At 41.4% G+C, this 18,403-nt stretch overlaps 1 protein-coding gene across 3 annotated transcripts in view; it reads left to right on the top strand.

Moving 5' to 3' along the window:
* Window positions 1–18,403, top strand: part of myo1b (myosin IB) — a 67,867-nt gene that overhangs the window by 12,033 nt on the left and 37,431 nt on the right. For all 3 annotated transcript variants that reach the window (XM_022216424.2, XM_051958595.1, XM_022216422.2), the window contains exon 3: window positions 1,604–1,719. In XM_022216424.2, coding sequence (XP_022072116.1) covers window positions 1,604–1,719 — 116 coding nt within the window. The remainder of the gene's footprint in view (window positions 1–1,603; window positions 1,720–18,403) is intronic.

Below are 18,403 nucleotides of genomic sequence, written 5' to 3'. Positions count from 1 at the left end.
TTGTCTGAACAGATGGAGTTTTATAACAAGCAGGACAGTAGGTGTAGAAATGCAAAAGGAAGAAGATATAAAGCAGTGAAATGTGTATGTGGCTGTGCATATGGTTGGACTCTGCTGATGGATGACTCCTTTCAGCTGTAATTTTAGGCTAAAGTGCCCTCCATCGCTACCTTTTTCTGCAGATCAAAAGTTTGCTGAAAAATCTCCATGTGAAAAGAGAGCTACGTGACGCTAATAGTAGGCATGCAGCAGGACTGGAAAAAGGGAATAGAAATACATAAACACTGGGATTTTTGGTCCTGTCAGACTACAAGAGCTTGAAGTTTCACTTTGCTCCATGTTTCAAGTCTTAAAAAAATGCACCACGTCTGGTAGAAAACAATTTAATGAGGGGAAAATGTCACTTTTTTCCTCTATTTGTTTATAGATGATAAATATGTTTTGAATTTGGTGTAAAAAGGCTTAAAACTCCCATTTTCAACATGTTTAATGACTTTAATAATGAGCTTAACACCAGTCTTACAATCCATCAGAGGATCCATGAAATATTCATGAAATTATTTGCAAGTTGTGATTTTCTTAATCATCTGAAGGCGTTTAAAAGAGAGAGAGGGAAAAAAGTTATTTTTTTTTTTTGTACCGTTGGTCAAGGGAGCCCACTCATTAACACGTGATACTTTGTTTACATTGCACACGTTTTTTCCCTTTGTTCCCCATCCTCTGCACTCGAAAAGGCCTCTTTCTGCCTCTGGTGTGCTGTTGAACGAGAGGCTGTGGGAGGTTGTGGTGTTGCCACAGGGAAGGCCATGCTCCACTCTTGTCAGAGTGGCTTATGCAACAGCCATTACCATGGAGAGCAAAGAAAATGTTCCAGGTTGATGCTTGAAAGTGCTATCTGGGCTCTGTTTGGCGCGTAGGAGGATGATGAAGATGATGGCTGGTTGCATTCACCTTCAGATATGTCTAACAAGTGTTATTTGCTGCACCGGACCTGTTTGAATGTTACATAAAGGTGTTCTTTTCTGTGAAAACGTGAAGGGAGAACGCTGTCCTTCATATTTTTTGACATTTTTTTTTAAACACCCACTGTTTACATCTTACATTTTAATTGCATATTATATAACTGTCTGATGCTGAAATATATATATTTTTTAAAATGGGAAGTACTTACCCTAAATGGTCGCTTATGAAATATTTAAATTTTCTATGAAATTTTATGTGTTTATGTTCGCATCAGTTGTCTGTCTTGGTAGGCCAGCAGGAATACTTGTGCACACATGCACATACACTTAATAAAACCTTCCCTCAGCACCGTGACCTCTTTGCTAAATGGTGTTTACTGCCCAGCCCACGGATTCCTTAGACTTTTCCTTGTTTTTACGCGTCTTCAGTTTCACTTCAGGCACTGCATGCCTGAACGGTGCATGAGGAATACCCAGCTGGGGAAAACTGACAGCAACAGAATTCCTGCCATGACTCAATTAACGTGCAAATGGACAGAGGGGGAGAAGAGGTGTTGCAAGCAGAAAGCTCCCGTCAGACTGTGCAAAACATGGCGTGTGGATTCACACTAACTCTTTGCTTTTGCCCCTTCTCCCTGCAGACGTACATCGGCAGCGTGGTGATCTCCATGAACCCTTACAGGTCCCTGCCCATCTACACGCCAGACAAGGTGGAGGAGTATCGCAACAGGAACTTCTATGAACTCAGTCCACACATGTGAGTCCACCTCCCAGGTCCTCTCCAAAATCAGCTAGTAATCCTGTACATGCATTGGTCCGCTTAAGACTTAGGAATGTGACAGTGAGGATTTAGGTTTCTTTCATGCGAGTATTTTTTGTTGCTATGACAAAGAACCACTGAGGATGGCACTTCACAAGAGTGTTTGTCGAGGCTTTGTTAGTCTGAATGCGATGAACAGGAACCGTCATCTGTCTGTTGAAGATACAGCGTATTGCGAACCTCTGTAAGGATTATCAGTTTGGAGCCAGCGACTAATGCGATGGGGTGTGGAAGCTCACATCAGAGGGACACTAACTCTTGTATTGAGAGTCAGTCTGGTACTTCTGCTGGCCATTCACAACCGTGGCATGCCATCTGTCCATTGGCAACATGAAGTCAGCACTGCTGTGAGTCTGCCAAGACAAAACAAAGCCCAGCACTCGTCAATTAGCCGGCTGTGTCTCTAGGCTGCAGCAAAGCCCCTCAGAGACACATACTGGAAGAGCGAGAGTGCCCCTGTCCCAGAACAGACATACTCCCTGCAGACAAAAGCGAGCTCCTTGGCTTTACTTTACAGCCAGCTATACAGAGCTGACATGACACAGTTTCAGGCTGTTTTGCTCTTTTTTTTTTTTCTTTTTTTTCCCCCTTCCTTTTGGTGCTCTGTCTCTTCCCTGCACACCGAGAGTGCCTAAAAGAATGTCTGCTGTCAACTTTTGCCTTAAACTTTTTGTTTTGATTTTCACTCGAGTAAAGTGAGAAGGATACGGATTATTCACTGACGATACCAACTAATAGTAATCAAAGAGACTGATAACTGATTTGTGGAATCTGACATACATTTGCGGTAAAAATAAAAATGTATTTATTTAAGCTTAAATAAGACAAACTCGAATGCATAATTTAGTTGACATATATTTTGTTTGCTTTGCATACATTTAATTAAACGAGCACTTTTCAACATGCGTCCTGTAATTGTGACATGCCATCAGTGGTGACTTGTAACCACTCCGACAGTGTTGTTTGCAGGATACTGCAGACTGGTGAGTACAGATGGAGGCTGTTCATCAGAGTAAAAATATATATAATTTAAAATATTTTTTTATCAGGAATAACAAAAAATGTAGCTGATAATCAAAAAAATGCTGTACTTTGGATCCAATAATTGCCCAGGCAAATTCCCTGCTGACTCTCCACTCCTATCAGGTTGTGTTCAGTGAAATTACCGGCATCGTAATTAAAGTCAAACAATAGCCAAACATGTGCATGTCTAGAAGGGTGATCTAAGGGTGGATAATATTAGGGCATCAAAAATAAAATTAAAAATGGTGTTTGTTTGTTTTTTGGCAGTACAAGCATTTTTAAAAAAAATAGTCTCTAGTATGAACTACGTATTCACAATGTAGTTTAGATAATAAGAGAAGGCTCGAGGCTAAAAAGACGTCCTGTGCAAGATCATTTTCATACCAGACTGACATGAACTGAAAGAGTGTCTGCTTGGAAAACAGGCAACCATTTAAAGAATGACAAATTTGTACAAGCTAAAATGCAAAAACACATGTATGGTCCTGTCAAGCTGTTAATTTTGAGCCCTTCACAGAGAAATGACATGTAATTTTTGCTGTTTTGGGTCTCGGACAGTTAAAAGTTGCAAAGAGCATTTTAGGAAAATGGGCTTGAGTTCTTTGCATGCAAGCCCTTTACTTCTCTGCTGTCTGTCTGAGCCGTTTGAACTGATCTGGCTGAAAACTGGACAATGTCTGAGCCTGTGAGTAGGCAGAGACGGGTTGAAGGAGGCATGTTAAAGCAGAGACGCCAAGATATTTAGCTTGCCATCTGTGGCAGGTTGGGCCAGGTGGATGTAAAATCTCATTTTGCACAAGTCCCACATGAAATGAGTCCTCCCTCTGCTACCATGTGCAATGAGTCTGGAACCTGAAGAAGCATTTGAAAAGGTAAAATTAGACAAAGGTATGTAAACATCCCTCTCAGCTCAAGCTTTGCTCAAAGCCATCAGTTTCTGCAACTCTAATGAATAAAACCTAAGTTTGTGTTGCCTCAAAAGGACATGCTGTAAACTTGTTAAACATCACCTTACTATTAGTCTTTAAGTAAAGAAGATTATGGTCTGTTTAATAGGACAGGCTCTTGCAGGAAACCCTAAAGTGCCAGTCAGAGGCAGATTGTTTAAACATGCTCCATAAACTGATCTTAATCCTCCGCTCAGACCATCTGGACCAAGCTTTGTAGCTTTACATTGATCGCCCTCAAGTAATGTTAAACCCTCACTGTGGTCAAATCCATCAGCCCAGATATTCTCAGCTTCATTTCAGGTTTGCTCGCTGCTGTATTCGACCATTAAGTGCTTTATCTATGTAAGGTTAACTGGAGAGCAATAGATACTTGTGGCACTTACTCAATACTTATTAATACTTTTATTTAGAGCAGAACTCTTTTCATACTGACAGATTTTCTCAGCATTAGAGACAAATTTTAACTTTATTTTTTTTTTGCTTTCTATAGTAAAATCTATAAGCCCCGAGGCAGCTGGATAGCAGTGGTTTGGAAACTCATTTGGATGTTATTTGAATACGTTTGACATGACTGGTATTCAAAGCAGAGCAGCGTGTGTTTTTACAAACGCAAAATAAATCTTGTTAGACGGTCACCGCAGAGTCCTATAAATCAGTGTAAATAGTTTTTTTGTTTTCATAAAGCGTTGATTAGAGTCGGCCTTGGCATACTGTGCCTGCAGAAGTTTGGCCTTGCATTTTTTTCGGTTTTCACCAGAACTCTGCTGTTGTTCGCTCTTCCAGAGCCAAGGCTGCTATATCGGAGTCAGAAAAAGAAAATAAAGACATCAGCGTGTAAATGTCTGACATACTGACATGACATGGAAATGTGAATGTCTAAAAAGATTCAAGTTTTACATTTAGTTCCAGCTTTGTTACATGCCTTTTAAAGCAACTAAAGAACATTGATGCGCCAAGAAAGCATTACCACATAATGTTTACATAAACTGTCAGAGGAATCTAGTGTCAGTATTTTTAGATTGAAGATGACTGCCAGTTCTCTATAATATTTCCAAAGCAAAAAAAAAAAGTTCCTGTTTTTCATGACCCTGTTTTTTCTGCATGGCTGAGCTTGACGTGACTGAGGGGCATATTAGCAGAGTGACTGACCAGTGTTGAAGTGGATCAGTGTCGGGCTTTAATTAAGGTAACAGCAGGAGGTCCTAGGAATCTTCCTCTTCTTGTCTTTGATCCTCATTAGACACTTGAAACAGTATAAAATCAGCAGCTCAGAACAGGTTGTAGCAGACGAGATCAACTTTGGATTTGCTGCAACTCCTGAAGATAGTGAATAGGTACAATATGTAGAGTCTGCAGTATATAAAGCCCTATTGATTTGCTACATACACATTGATGAAATCAGCATTCAGTTTAGTTTTTTTTAAAAAAATTATTATAGCAATAATTTCTGTTTATTTTACAACCATAAATGTATGCAATTACAAGAAAGTTAACATAAGGTTTATAGATAAAATAAGTATGGCGAAAATGTCTCAAAACAAAAAAATTCTGACTTATAAGTATTTCCGAAATGATCAAATTTAATCTGAATCCTCTCCCAACCCTGATGGAAGGCAGAGCTCTGGGAAAAGTTGGAAATAGGTCTTGACTCCTAATGTCAGCACTTATACATATATTATTTTTTAATATTCACTCCCATTCAGAAGTTTGGGGTCACTTAGAAATGCCCTTGTTTTTGGGGGGAAGAAGGCATTTTTTTTCATTGAAAATAGCATTAACTGATTCATAGTTATTGTCTTGATGTTGTAAATGATTATTCTAGCTTGAAACGGCAAATTTTTAATGGAATATCCACATAGGGCAACCTTCCACTCCTGTGTTCTAATGCTCATTGTTAGCTAATCATATTGAAGGTTTGTGCAATGAAGTTAGCACATGAATAAAAGTGAGTTTTCATGAAAAACATGAAATTGTCTTGGTGATGACCCCAAACTTTTGAACAATAGTGTATATATTTTCATGGTGATGCTGCAGGTCTGACTGAATTTCTCACCTTAATCTCATGGTAGAGCAAACAAAAATAACAATCAACGGGCAACAGCTTGTTCCTTTAGCCCTCTTTCACACCTCCATAGACCCACACACTGTAAATAGCTCTACAGTGTCAGTCAGCAGCACCTAATAGGAGTTTAAGGTTTTTAGACAGCTTTGTTCTGGATGACACCATGTCAGAATGTTACAAGTCTGGTTTCCATGGCTTCCTCGCGGAACGTGTGTTGCTCTAGTCTGACTCGCTGTAGCCGAGAACAATGACAGAATGTCAGCTGCTGTGTCAGATGCATGCTCTTCCTACAACAATTATTGGGCCATCTCTTCCCACAGGACATGTAGAAGTGTGTGTGTGTTTTTTTTTTTGTTTTTTTTTAAAGGTAATTCATTAACTACTTTGATGATCTGGGAATTTTTTGTTCTCATGGTCTGTTTGAATGTGATAAAACATGATGTGGATTTACGGTTACTGAAGGTAGTGGAGCAGTAAAACAATTGTAGCTGTTGTGTCATTATTGCCTCATCCTGTGTATGGATTGTGTATGTATGGCGGCGCTTTAGTGTCTTTGTTACGAGCACTAGACGAAAAGATTTTGTGCAGGTGCTCCAGTATTTCACACCTGCTCTTGTACTCCCCAGACAGATCGATGTGTGTGTATGCACATCAGCTGGAGGGAGAACTGCAGCTGGTTCTCTGTCTGTAATATTGTTAGTGGACTAATTGCCAGTTAAGTTCCTTCTTAATTAGAGCTACTGCAGATAGAGTGGTTCATGCCCAGGCCAGAGACCAGTGCAGTACAGATCAATCATTCAGGAAAAATCAGACAACAGATGGTAGCAGTTGTCAGGTATCATTTACTCAAAATGCAATGCAATCTAAGTTGAATTAGTTTGTTTTATTACTTATTTTCTTTATTTTAGTTGACGGTTATGATGCAGTTTAATGTAGTTCAATACAAAGCATAAGACTGATGTGCTTATAGCTAACGACTTTCATTCTTCTAAAACCAAAACACACTACAGACAGTAAAAAAACAAACATCAAATGCAATCATAAGTGAGGGAGAAAATTTCAAACTGGTTTCCCTTTGGCCAGATCGTGACCTTTTCTGCAGAATTAGGTTATATTTGCAAGTAATTAGATTTGACTTGTGTTCCACAGTTGACACCCTGTTATGGAGAATGCTGACTAATATTTTTAAAGATTATTTCATATATTTGGATTATGTTTAGAAATTCTATGGTTAGGCTAGTCCAACAACTGAATTTTTTTTATTTTTTTTTTTTTAGAAAATGCAGTTGCTTTTCTTTTCTCTTTTTGCCCTGTCACTGTTCACAAAAACACCTGAATGTAAACCCAGCGGGAGAGTTCATTCATACTTCAGGGAAGTGCGTGGCCACGCCCTCCTCCACTGTTCCAGCCATCATTTCGTCTTGTGCCCAAATGTGGCCAGATGAGGCGCCTCATAATTAACTGGCAGGTGTTTTCCTCCTTTCCTAAATACAGGCGGGGCGTTAGAGATGGACTAATCAGCGGCCTTTCTCCTCGCACAGCAGCACTGCAGATGGCCTGGAGTCATGTTGTGTGTGTTGCTTGCCACCCAAGCCAGACACAGATTGAAAACTGTGTGTGTGTGGACAGTCAGCCAGCCTCATGTCTCAAGGGTAGGATTGTATTTTCCCCATGTTTAATGAGGTATTGAGACCCCCGTTGCTCTGATTGCTCGGCACTTAGGGCCACTAGAGCATTGGCTACAGAGAGGCATCAGGGCTGGCTAATGGAGCAAAGAGGCCTCTGTAAGGTGCGCATCAAGACTCCCAGCTGTCATGCACATGCTAATGACAGCTTGTCTGTAGAATCTGCTTTGTTAGAGAGTTTTGACACCTACTTAAATGATCTCGTATTTAGATGTAGTGCCTCTACTTTGGATTGACTAATGTAAAACATAAGACTTTAAACATGCTGATGAACTTGTGAATCCAGAGATTCAAATGAAGCACCAGCAGTATTGTGATAATGAATCAGCATCATTGGTGTTTACACAGCAGATTTGTCTGTCCTTCCACTTATATTTATCCCTCTTAGTATCAGTATAAAAGACTAATGAATCCTAACAGTGCCTCATCGTAGCACAGTGGGATTGCAGTTCTGAGCAGAGTTGTTCGGTCTTTTCAGTTTGTTAAACGTTTGACCCTTGCTCCCAATACAACTGTCGCAATAACCCACATTAAATAAGTTTTATTAGTCAAATCTGACCTTTATACTTCTTGATTGCCCCGGTCGTAAAAAACACAACATGAAAAAAGTGCAGCTAGTACATTCTGCTGGCTAAGCACTGATTGAAATCGTTCGCTGCTGTTACTGTAGTTTCCAGGGAGAGACCTACGCCCTCCATGTCAAAGGCAACGAGGCAGATAAGGGTTCACATGTGGGAGTAAACTAATTGTATTGATTGGCTGCCTGAAAAGCATCGTGTCAGAAGCATTTCCTTTATGCTGTTTGCTCTTGTGTTTTGGAAGCTTTTCTGTTCTCGTGCTCTTTGCATTAGCGCTGAATGAGATGCAAGAAAAAATCAAATCACCGTCATTTAGACAATTATCAAGTCAAGACCTTGGTTGGAATGGTAGCTCATGCATTTCCTTTTCACTGAATCCAATATAAATATGCTTATACACTTTCAGTTGTACTCTACCACACACACGTTCTCTTCCATCTGGAAAATATGATAGGCAGCAGCACAATGTCTCATTTATAATGTGACACTTTTTTACTCTTATCAAAAAAAATGCAGCTCCTGTAATTGGGACATTTCACTTGGCCACGTTGAGATTTTAGTAATATTTCGACTTAATTTTTCAGGCCTACTTTGCATAGAATTCAGTTTTGAAGTTGTCTCTGTGCTTCACTGCCACGTGCATCGACAAAACGTGTGAGAGCAAACTGATGATGCTGAACTGTACGACACCAAGCACATGAGTGCCCATTTATTTTGGATTTATTTTCGAATGTGATCATTGGGCATGGATGCGTGTTGTTTGTTTGCAGGATGTTGGCTTAAGATTGATTTTTAAGAAAAAAAAAAAAAATGAATGTGCTGCTGCTTCACCCGTGGGTTGGATGGACTTTGGAATCATTTTCTGCATCACTGCATCACACCTGTATTTGTTTTTCCAGCAGTGACAGTTGGCACACTTTGATCAAAAGGCAATAAATGGAGGTTGTGTGTTTCTTATATATTACACTGAATTTATCTGGGCACTGCACCCAGATACATTTACCTTGTGTAAGGTTTGCCTTCAAAACTCTGCACTGGAATGGCGTTTCAGCTGAATACTGCATACAAAACACTGCATTTACCTTCAGTTGTTGTGGATAAATTCATTTAGTTAAAGTTATCTTTAAAGTAAAGTGATGTTTTACAGCAAGAGTTGTTTTCAAATCTTGAGCTGTAAGAAAATGGGTTAAATTGCAGGCTCTTAAGAGAGATGGATGCCAGTTACAAAACGGTTTTGTTTGATGTCCTTGTTGCTTGCTGTCAAATTAAAGCGGAGAGCCTTGACAAGCAAATCTCTGTACAATAGTACACATTTCTCGATATGTGCGTTCCCCCAGTTTCTTCTTCCAGCGCAGCTCCGGTTATTTGGTAACGGGCCACATGTGTACTGTTTGTGTTGTAAGACTGTTTCTCAAGGAGACCTAGATAAGCTGCAGCACAGAACCTGTATGTAGGTAGATGTAAGTGGGCACTTGTTGAAATGGCATTTTGACTCAGGTGGGCAGAGTGAATCCTCTCCAGCATGTGAGTTGGCGTAATGGTGAGCTCGCTGAAACTAGGGAGAGATGATAGGGAAAGTGTATGTGTTCCTTTGTTTCCCACCCACCTCTTCAACCCAAGAATAAAATGTAAATGTATTAAATTGAATAATGCCACCATTTATTATCAGTTGCTACATTTGTGCATGCAGGCAGCAGTCTCACACCTGTGTCTTCACTAGCAAAACACAACACCTTATACACACTGTTTTGTTTTGTTTTTTCTTTCCCTAGAGCTTAGAGATCTCAAGCAGTGCCTGGTGTTGAATATGAAACATTTACAGTTTTATTTAGGCTCAATCTATTCTGCTTTTAAAGTTGTATCATTTGTTCCTCTTGAATTTTTCGCAAACTTACTTTCTGACCAAACAGCCCATAATCAAGAATGGTTAGGAATTCCCCAAATGATTTCAAAGACAATGCATCTACCTGCCAGCAGGTTAACACATCACTGATTAAACACTCCCTGCTTTGTCATTTATCGCTTCTGAGTATAATATTTTACTTCATGGATTTCCTTTTGTCTGTGATCATCCAAAATCCATTGTAAACTCGGTTTATTCAGAGTCAGAACAATAGGTACTGAGCTTTTATCTGTGTACACAGCTTGCATAACATACTAAAATGAAGGCAAATAGATATGACCGGTATCAGCTGTGTGGAATATTGTTCTACCGCAGAACCATACATCTTTGACAATAATAAGGTTTACTTCTATTTTGTTGTTCAGAGACAGTCTTCAAGAGACGCGCACATTTTCATTAGTTCTGTGCAGGTGCTCTGTACATAATATCTGCACCAAAAAAACAAACAAACAATGAAACTCCCACACAATGCTGTCGTTTCTCCAGCTGATGAATGTATTATTGCCAGACAGAATTAATCTCCTACAGCTGGGAAGAATGACATTATACTGTTAGATTTGTTATGTAAGAACACACACAAGTACATTTTTATATTTTAACGTGTGCAGATGTTTGTGTACCGGGTCATGTAAAACAGGGCTGCATTTGAAGCGATCCATTGTAGAAACTAATGGGCTGTTGCTGTTGTATTACTGTACTGCTGTTTTCAGTATCATGTGTTTCAGTAACATTGAAGGCCGTCGTGTGATTGGTCTCGTGAAATTTGGTGAATTGCGGATTGTTGAAGCTGTGGAAATTTGGCAGTGAGTAGATGAATTTATTTCTGCTAAACCTTTCTAAAGGGTCTGACTAAGAGCCCTAATGGGCAGGCTGAAATAGAGAAGCTGTGCATGCTGGTTAAAAATTAAATATGCTGAAAATTCAGCTTGTATCCATTGTCAAACTACCTTTTTTGGATGAGAACTGAAACCAGGATATTAATATTTGAAATGTGGAAATTGTCAGTGTTTTGTTTTCATTACTTTTTTCCGTTCATTGACATTGAATCCAGGGACTTGTGAGGTTTAATAAGGCTTTTCAGCAAGTAACATCCATGATTTAAAAAATGCGGTTAGGGAATAGGAAGTTGAAGGAAAAACAATGAGGGAATAAAGTTTGTGAATACAGTGAAATGCAGCATCTAGGGAAAAAAAACTATCTATGAATGACTTATTCACCATTTATTTTACCACTATAGGCCTGAGGAGAAGGTGTCACCCACTAGCTTGGTGCGAATGTGTGACCGACATGCTGTTGGTCAGACCCACAATGACTCTGTTGGTTCAGTGGGTCACATGGTCATCCTGAGGCTTCTCTGAGGGCCTGCCAAATGATCTTGTTCTAAATTGGGCATAACTACTTATTTCTATGCAGCTTTTGTGTGTAAGTGTATGTGAACAGAGGGTGTTGTGCTGCTTGTGTCGGGTCAAGACTCTACAGTTATTTTTAGCTATGACACCAGGGATGGCAGCATTGGTCTACTGGGTGAACAATGGTCCCTGTTTGCACCACTTTGGGTTCAGACTGAAAAGCCTAAACAACTATTGGATGGTTTGCTGTGAAATTTCCTAGATCTTGTTGCAGACGATCCATCCTACTAGTTTTCACTTGGTCAAAGTGGCAGCTTGTCCAGTATTTAGGTTTATGACATGCTAAATGAGCATTTCCTGCTGAACATGGCCATGTTTGAGTATGTTAGCATTAAGCTCAAGGCACTGCTGTGGCTAAGTACAGCGTTGGGTTTTCTACCATGTCCGTAGACTCTAATCTATGGTCTCTTTCAGTTTAAAAAGGGTGCAATAAAGAAAGACGAGGCCAACATTAAATAGAGATAAGACATCAACTTTCAGATTGTTCATTTATCTTCAACTTTTCATTTCTAAACATCGTGTTGAAGGACATATCCACCTCAAACGGCGTGTGTAAGGAGCATCTCATGGCAGACATTTCTCTTTTGCCTGTTGATGATGGACATGTGCTGTTAACATGAGATTGTTCCAGACCTAGTAACAATTATCTACAATAAATTCCTGCAGTCAGAAATGTCAAAGACCTTCAACATCTTTTGGAGTCAGCTCTTAGAATCAAAGAGCGAGGTTGTCTTTCTAAGCTCCTTTTTACGTCGACATTGAGTGCTCATTGGAGGGTTCAGGTATGAAGAATTCAAGTCAAGTCTAGTGCAGTTTCTTTCTCGCAAGGTGAGTTTGTCTGTATACCAGCAGCCACGAACTTCTCTATCAAGATGTGTTTTACACTTCAAGGTCTTTCTGAGCCTGAAGTGACCAGTGGCCCTGCAGTAGTGGAAAGCTCAAACATGGAGAGCAGGATGAAGAGAGGGAGCCCTTAAACCTGACTGCACTGGTGCTTTCTGGGCTATAAAAAGACGTCTTACTCTTGTGTTTCCATCATCCTGTCTGTGGCTGTGCACATGTGGCTATGTATTTCTTTCCTCAAGCGTGTTTTTTTTTTTTTTTTTATATACCGTATTTTCACGACCAAAAGGCGCACTGTACCAAAAGGCGCAGTCTCAGTTATGTGTGCCATTACTGTATTTAAAACACACATAAGGCGCACCTGATTATATGGCGAGGGTTTTATATACAATCCACGCCCACACTTCCCCCTTTAACGTTCTCATGGTGTCCTCTCCTACGTCGGCCTTACAACAACAACACACACACAAGCATACAAGTGTGCGTATTTAAAAATAGAGCCGGAGCAAAACTGAGTTTGGTTGTGCTTTATTTAAGTATTGATTACAAAGTACTAACATTTTTTTAATCATCAATAGGCGCGGGCATGGTAAAACACAGATAAAACAAGCACACAAGTGTGCGTATTTAAAAATAGAGCGGGAGGAAAACTGAGTTTGGTATTCACATTTTTTTTTTTTACCGGTAATCGTCATCAATCAAACCCATGGAAGTCCTCATCCTCTGTTTCTGAATTGAACAGCTGCGCTAAACCTCCATCAAACATGCCAGGTTCACTTTCTTCACTGTCAGAGTCACTTTCCGTGCCGTGCGGCGCCTCGGAAATGATGCCGGCTTTTGCGAAAGCTCGAACAACAGTGCCAGCAGACACGTTAGCCCAAGCATTTACAATCCATTCGCAAATTGTGGCGTAACTCGCCCGGCGCTGCCTTCCTCTCTTAGTGAAACTGTGGTCTCCATCGGTCATCCACCGATGTCCAGCGGTTGGAGTTCCTTTGTCAGGCCTCCCGGAATGACAGCAAGCTCAGAGTTCATTTGCTTCACTTGTTTTTCCACATCGGCTGTGAGATGGGCACGCATAGAGTCACAGATCAACAGCGATGGTGATGCGTGGAAAAAACCACCTGGTCTACGTTCGCCTTACAACAACAACACACACAGGACGCACTGCACCATAGGGCGCGCCGCACAATTTGAAGAAAATCTAAGACTTTTATGTGCGCCTTATAGTCGTGAAAATACGGTATATATCCTCTAGCCAAAGGCAAGTGTCAAGGTTTCTTCCATTCCCTTTGTTTTTCATCATTGTATGGAATCTCATGGCTCTGGCAGTTTGGTCAAATCCTTTTAACACTATGATGGGGAGTTATTAGAATAGAAAATGCATCAATGAACCACACATACTCTCATAAACCTGCCAAATAGGCTCAGAAGAGTCTTTGTTGGAGCAATGCTTTGAGGATGTTTTGCTACCTTACTCAGCATGCTTATTTCCTGCTTCTCCAAGGATCACACAAACAGCTTGGGCCGGTGTTTTCCCCTGCTGTGGAACGCTAAATTGCTGTGTAGTAAAGTGAATTAAAAGCCCTGGACCCCCTCGAAGTTTGATGTATGGGTGGAGGAGTATCAATGAGCAATTTAGCTGAGGTCTCAGACAACCTCCAGCGAGTGTCGGACAAATTAGAGATCTGTGGCAGCAGCACTCCACTCTAAACTTTTAATTTGGAGAGTTAGAGCTATTCTTTATTGCACCTTGCACACTGTGAATGCTCTCGTGAATAGAAGACTGTTACCACGATCCTGTGTCTTATTTGTTAGATAGATTCCCTGTGTGCTGATCTTCTCCCTACCACCTGTTTTACAGAAAAGCATTGTCACGGCACAGATGCCCCACATCTGTCATAACCAAGACTTTTTTAAGTGTGTGTGTGTGTGTAAGTGTGCATCCGCTCTGTTGCCCTCCCACACCAGCAGGTTGGCTTTTACACTTTGAAAATGTCTGAATGTGTGCCGCTGTGTTTGTGTGCCCGTGCTTGTGTTCCTTGCCACAAACACCCCCTCTTCCACCTGGTCATACAACATCAGGAAAGTGTTGCTTCCTTGGCTGCCCCTTCAAAGCCAGGCAGATTTCCTGAAGCCTCTGGAGGAGCCAGGTCGCACTGAGATCACAGGCTACTCTACTGAACCCCCTCAGTACATACACACAACAGAAATATACCCGAATCTGGTGTTTAAAATGTGTTTTATCCATTAAAGAGCTGGAAAGTAAGAGCTGAATTTATTTTAAAAGGTGAAAATGCACATGTACTGTATGTCAGTATGAGTACATGGCTAATCTGGGAAAGATTATCATTGTTTGCAAAAGGCCTGTCATCACCCAGTAGCTGGGTGGGCTGCACTCAAGCCCATACATTACAGCTTCATTAGCATCTACAAATCACAACTTTAAAGTGTTCTCTATCTGCCCTCAAACTACTCCACCTGTTTAAGATTCAGGTCACAAACTACAGGCCCATCATCTCCTCCTGTGCCCCACTTACCAGAGACTGGTAGTAAAAGAACTGACTAGACTATTTTCTACTGCTTACCTCATGCCACTGTGGCTTTGTGTTCACCGCTGCCACGTGCAAGACCAAATTACAGCCTGCAGGCAGATGTGAAGGGGAGGTGCCAAGCAGCACTTAAGGTCCAAGGCCTTATCCCAGCCTAACCCTCACACACCCAGCAACACACACACACTGATCAGGGAGGCCTTTGGGATTTCGGTGCCTCACTCTCGGCCTCCTCTGTCTTTGATGGTGAACTTGGTGCCTGTTCGTCATTTCCACTTCCACATTTATGAAGTGGTGCAACCAGTTGCTGTTCAGTTTGCTCTCATGGTCCTATTAATAACGTGATGCTGCATCCGCATTATTTCTAAATGTGGCTTGTTTTTCTTGCTTTTGATGTGTCCACAGTTAGAATGAAATACAGATTAGTTTCTTGTTCCAAATAAGTGGTCTTCTGGTTCTTTTATTTTAAGATTTAAACGTGTAGGTCATCGGCCTTCGGGTGTGGCTTGTCTGCCGACCTCTATTCATATGGTGATTATGTGATGGCTATTCATATTCATATGACCTGCTTAGCATGTGTATATATGTGTGTGTGTGTGTGTCACTGGAACAAGTTCCTGGCAAAGGACCTCCCACTCCTATTTCACGCCCTTCGCCATCTCCCAGTACACTCCCCCCTCCAGCCGGCCCACATGCCACTTCTCGGGGGGGGGCGACATAATTGTGTGATGGTTTGCTCATTGTCAGGATCAGGTCAGGCAACGGGAGTGTTTTCACAAAAGCAGACATCTGCTGTGCTCTGCTGCCCTTTTCAGCAGTGACGTAATGTCCCGTGGCAAGTCTCATCCGTACACAAAACTGGCGGATTGGTGTACAGGAGAGGGTAGGGGCTGGGCTGTGATCAGAGATTGTGGGGGTGGGGATTGAATGAGAGGTTTATGCTTGGCTGGACAGGAAATGAAGAGACACATTTGTTGCAACTATGGGCACAAAAAAAGAAAAAAAATTAGCATTAATGCTAGCTAGAAGGAAGCATGCCAGCGGCATGACTTCCCTGTTAACATTTAATTTTATATTCAGTGTTTCTGACCAGAACACACTGTATGTTTCCTCAAGAATCCAATAAACACATTGAATGAATTTCTACCCTCATAAACATTTGTAAGGAGATTATTGACATCATTGTTGACACTGGCATTGTTTGCATTTACGAGAGCATTGTTTTGTTTCTTTTTTTTGTTTTTGGCTATTTAATCCAAGGGGGACACAGATGAGGGACAAATTAAAGGAAAAAACAACAAAGGGTCTGAGTAAGGCGTTGGGCCACCATATACCAACAGCTCCATTACATGTTTACTTTGCTTTTCAGCCTGTGGAACTGTAATGGAGGGATGAATGCAACTTTCCTAACTTTTGCGTTTGGTGTTTTGATGATGGTGGTGGAGAGTGCTGTGTGGTACGTCAGTCCAAAATCCCCCATGGGTGCTCAATTGGGTTGACATGTAATGACTGCGAAGGTCATAGGATATTATTCACGTCATGTTTATACACATCAAACCATTCAGTGACCCCTTCCGTCCATTGGACCCGGCCTTATGGATGAGGGAATTACCCTCCTGGAGGAAACCACATCAGAAAAAGGTGATCACTCAGAGCAAAAGGCCCCCCACAACATAACCAGGGCACTAGATCCCCTTACATTTGGGGTCAAGAGTTCAGGTATTTCCTTCAACTTTTCACCCACCATCTGTAGTTTAGTTCACATGCAGTACAGATTTTCTTTACTGCTCGGCTGACCTGCTGTGAAGGTTTTGCATTGTACTAAAAACTTCTCAGAGCCTAGAAAAGCTTTTGTTTGTTTTGTGTGTCATTCCAAAGTATATATTCAGACGATGACTCAGCAGACAGGGATAGGGAGGGAAGGAAACTGAAGGGGTGGTTTGTTTGGGTGTTGTTTGTCTGATATGTTTTATGTGTTGGTCTGCATTCTCATATCTTGCCATAAATCATAAGGTAACAAGAACAATGTAAAGATTGATACACTCACAGAACTGCTGCACTGTAGTGCCTTCAATGGTCAAAACCCTGCAGTGTACTTTTAAATCATTTCACTTGTATAATAACTCACTCTGCCAGCTTGTGGGAGAAAAAAAGGAGAAATGCTGCATTAGTGTACCCTTTTACCTCGGGAAATATCGGTCGAGGGCCCACATCAGGGGCTGATGAGGGAGACGACTGGTGGAAGAGCTGAATGGGCTTTGATCCAAGGCGACGTGTGATGGTGGAGCACCCTAAGCTCCATTAGCCAGCCCGAGCTTTGACTCTGTATTGTGGTCTGGAATGTGTTCATCTGGCTGCCCATCTCTGGCGCACTCTCTGCCACGGCTCCTTACTTGCAATCAGCAACTTTGCAAATCAAGGGTCAGTTTCAGTTCAGTGTGTGATTATATGCTCCAGGTTGTGGTCCCCCCCCCCCCCCCCCCCCCCCCACAGCACTGACTCCTCTAATACAGTCGTCGCTGTGCACTAAATTACATTTAGACATGAGTTTCTTTTTCCATGTCTTGGTGGATTTCTGAAAGTTGGAGTATATAATGAAGAAATTACGGTAGGAGGGTGCACAACCCTTCACCATGCAGACTCTAATTCAGTCTGAACACCTCCTTTGAACCCCCTCTAGCCATGTTTAGTGCCTGCTGGTTGGTGCCACGCTGCATTTTGATGTGCAGTGTGCTTGAATCTGACAACAGCTTTGCCCCTACAAGTAAATGCAACCTCAGCAACCATGAGAGTCGGATATCCGAGCGCCTGTTGGTTGTGCCGTATGAAAATCCCTGTTCACATCTGTGAATGTCAGACATTCCTTCCTACACTCACGTCTCCTACACTTAGTGCATATAAATACTTGGTTAATGGTATTACTAAGACCTGAGAGATTTTGAGTGCTCCCACCCTCCAGGCAAGGAATAAGACCAAATTAAACACTGGGGAGAGACTGTTGTGAAGCATTCCTCCAAAATTACCTCAAGCTATATTTACCCCGCATTTGATGTGAAATGTAAGACTTAAATATGTTGATCTTAGCTCGATATTTAAAAAGCTCCAAGATTAAGTTCTTTACGGCTTTCAAGTTACAAGATCTGAGTTATGTTAACACTTAATCTACCCGCGAAGCTGCAAGGGATTCATTGTCTAGCACAAGGTGGTTACAACCTTTTGACATGAGCTTGACTCTAAGTTGTCTGAGTAGTTTTATTATCCTTTAACCTACTTTAGTGTGGTTTTCTTATAGTCACACCAGAATTAGGGAACTCAAAGAGCTTCCTTTTAATCCTGATGGAGTTCTTAGGTGATACAGTATTTCAGATCCAGTATATCTTGTCTCAGACAAACTCAACCCAAAGATGGAATCTACAAGCAACATTTCCCCCTACAGCTGTTATAGCTTTGGACAAAATTCCTGAGTGATAAAAGCCAAAGTACAGGGGTACGGGAGACCTTGTAAGCTAATTTGCAGCCCTGCGTTCCACTGGAGGAGAGATTTGGAGCGTGGCTCTCGCTGCAATGTACATGACTGTTTGCTTGCCAAATGGGAAATGTAAAAAGTGATTGTTGC

The sequence above is a fragment of the Acanthochromis polyacanthus genome, chromosome 14, assembly GCF_021347895.1.
Source record: "Acanthochromis polyacanthus isolate Apoly-LR-REF ecotype Palm Island chromosome 14, KAUST_Apoly_ChrSc, whole genome shotgun sequence".
Lineage (NCBI taxonomy): Eukaryota > Metazoa > Chordata > Actinopteri > Pomacentridae > Acanthochromis > Acanthochromis polyacanthus.
The sequence above is the reverse complement of the archived record's forward strand: the minus strand, read 5'-3'. Positions and strand labels throughout refer to the sequence as shown.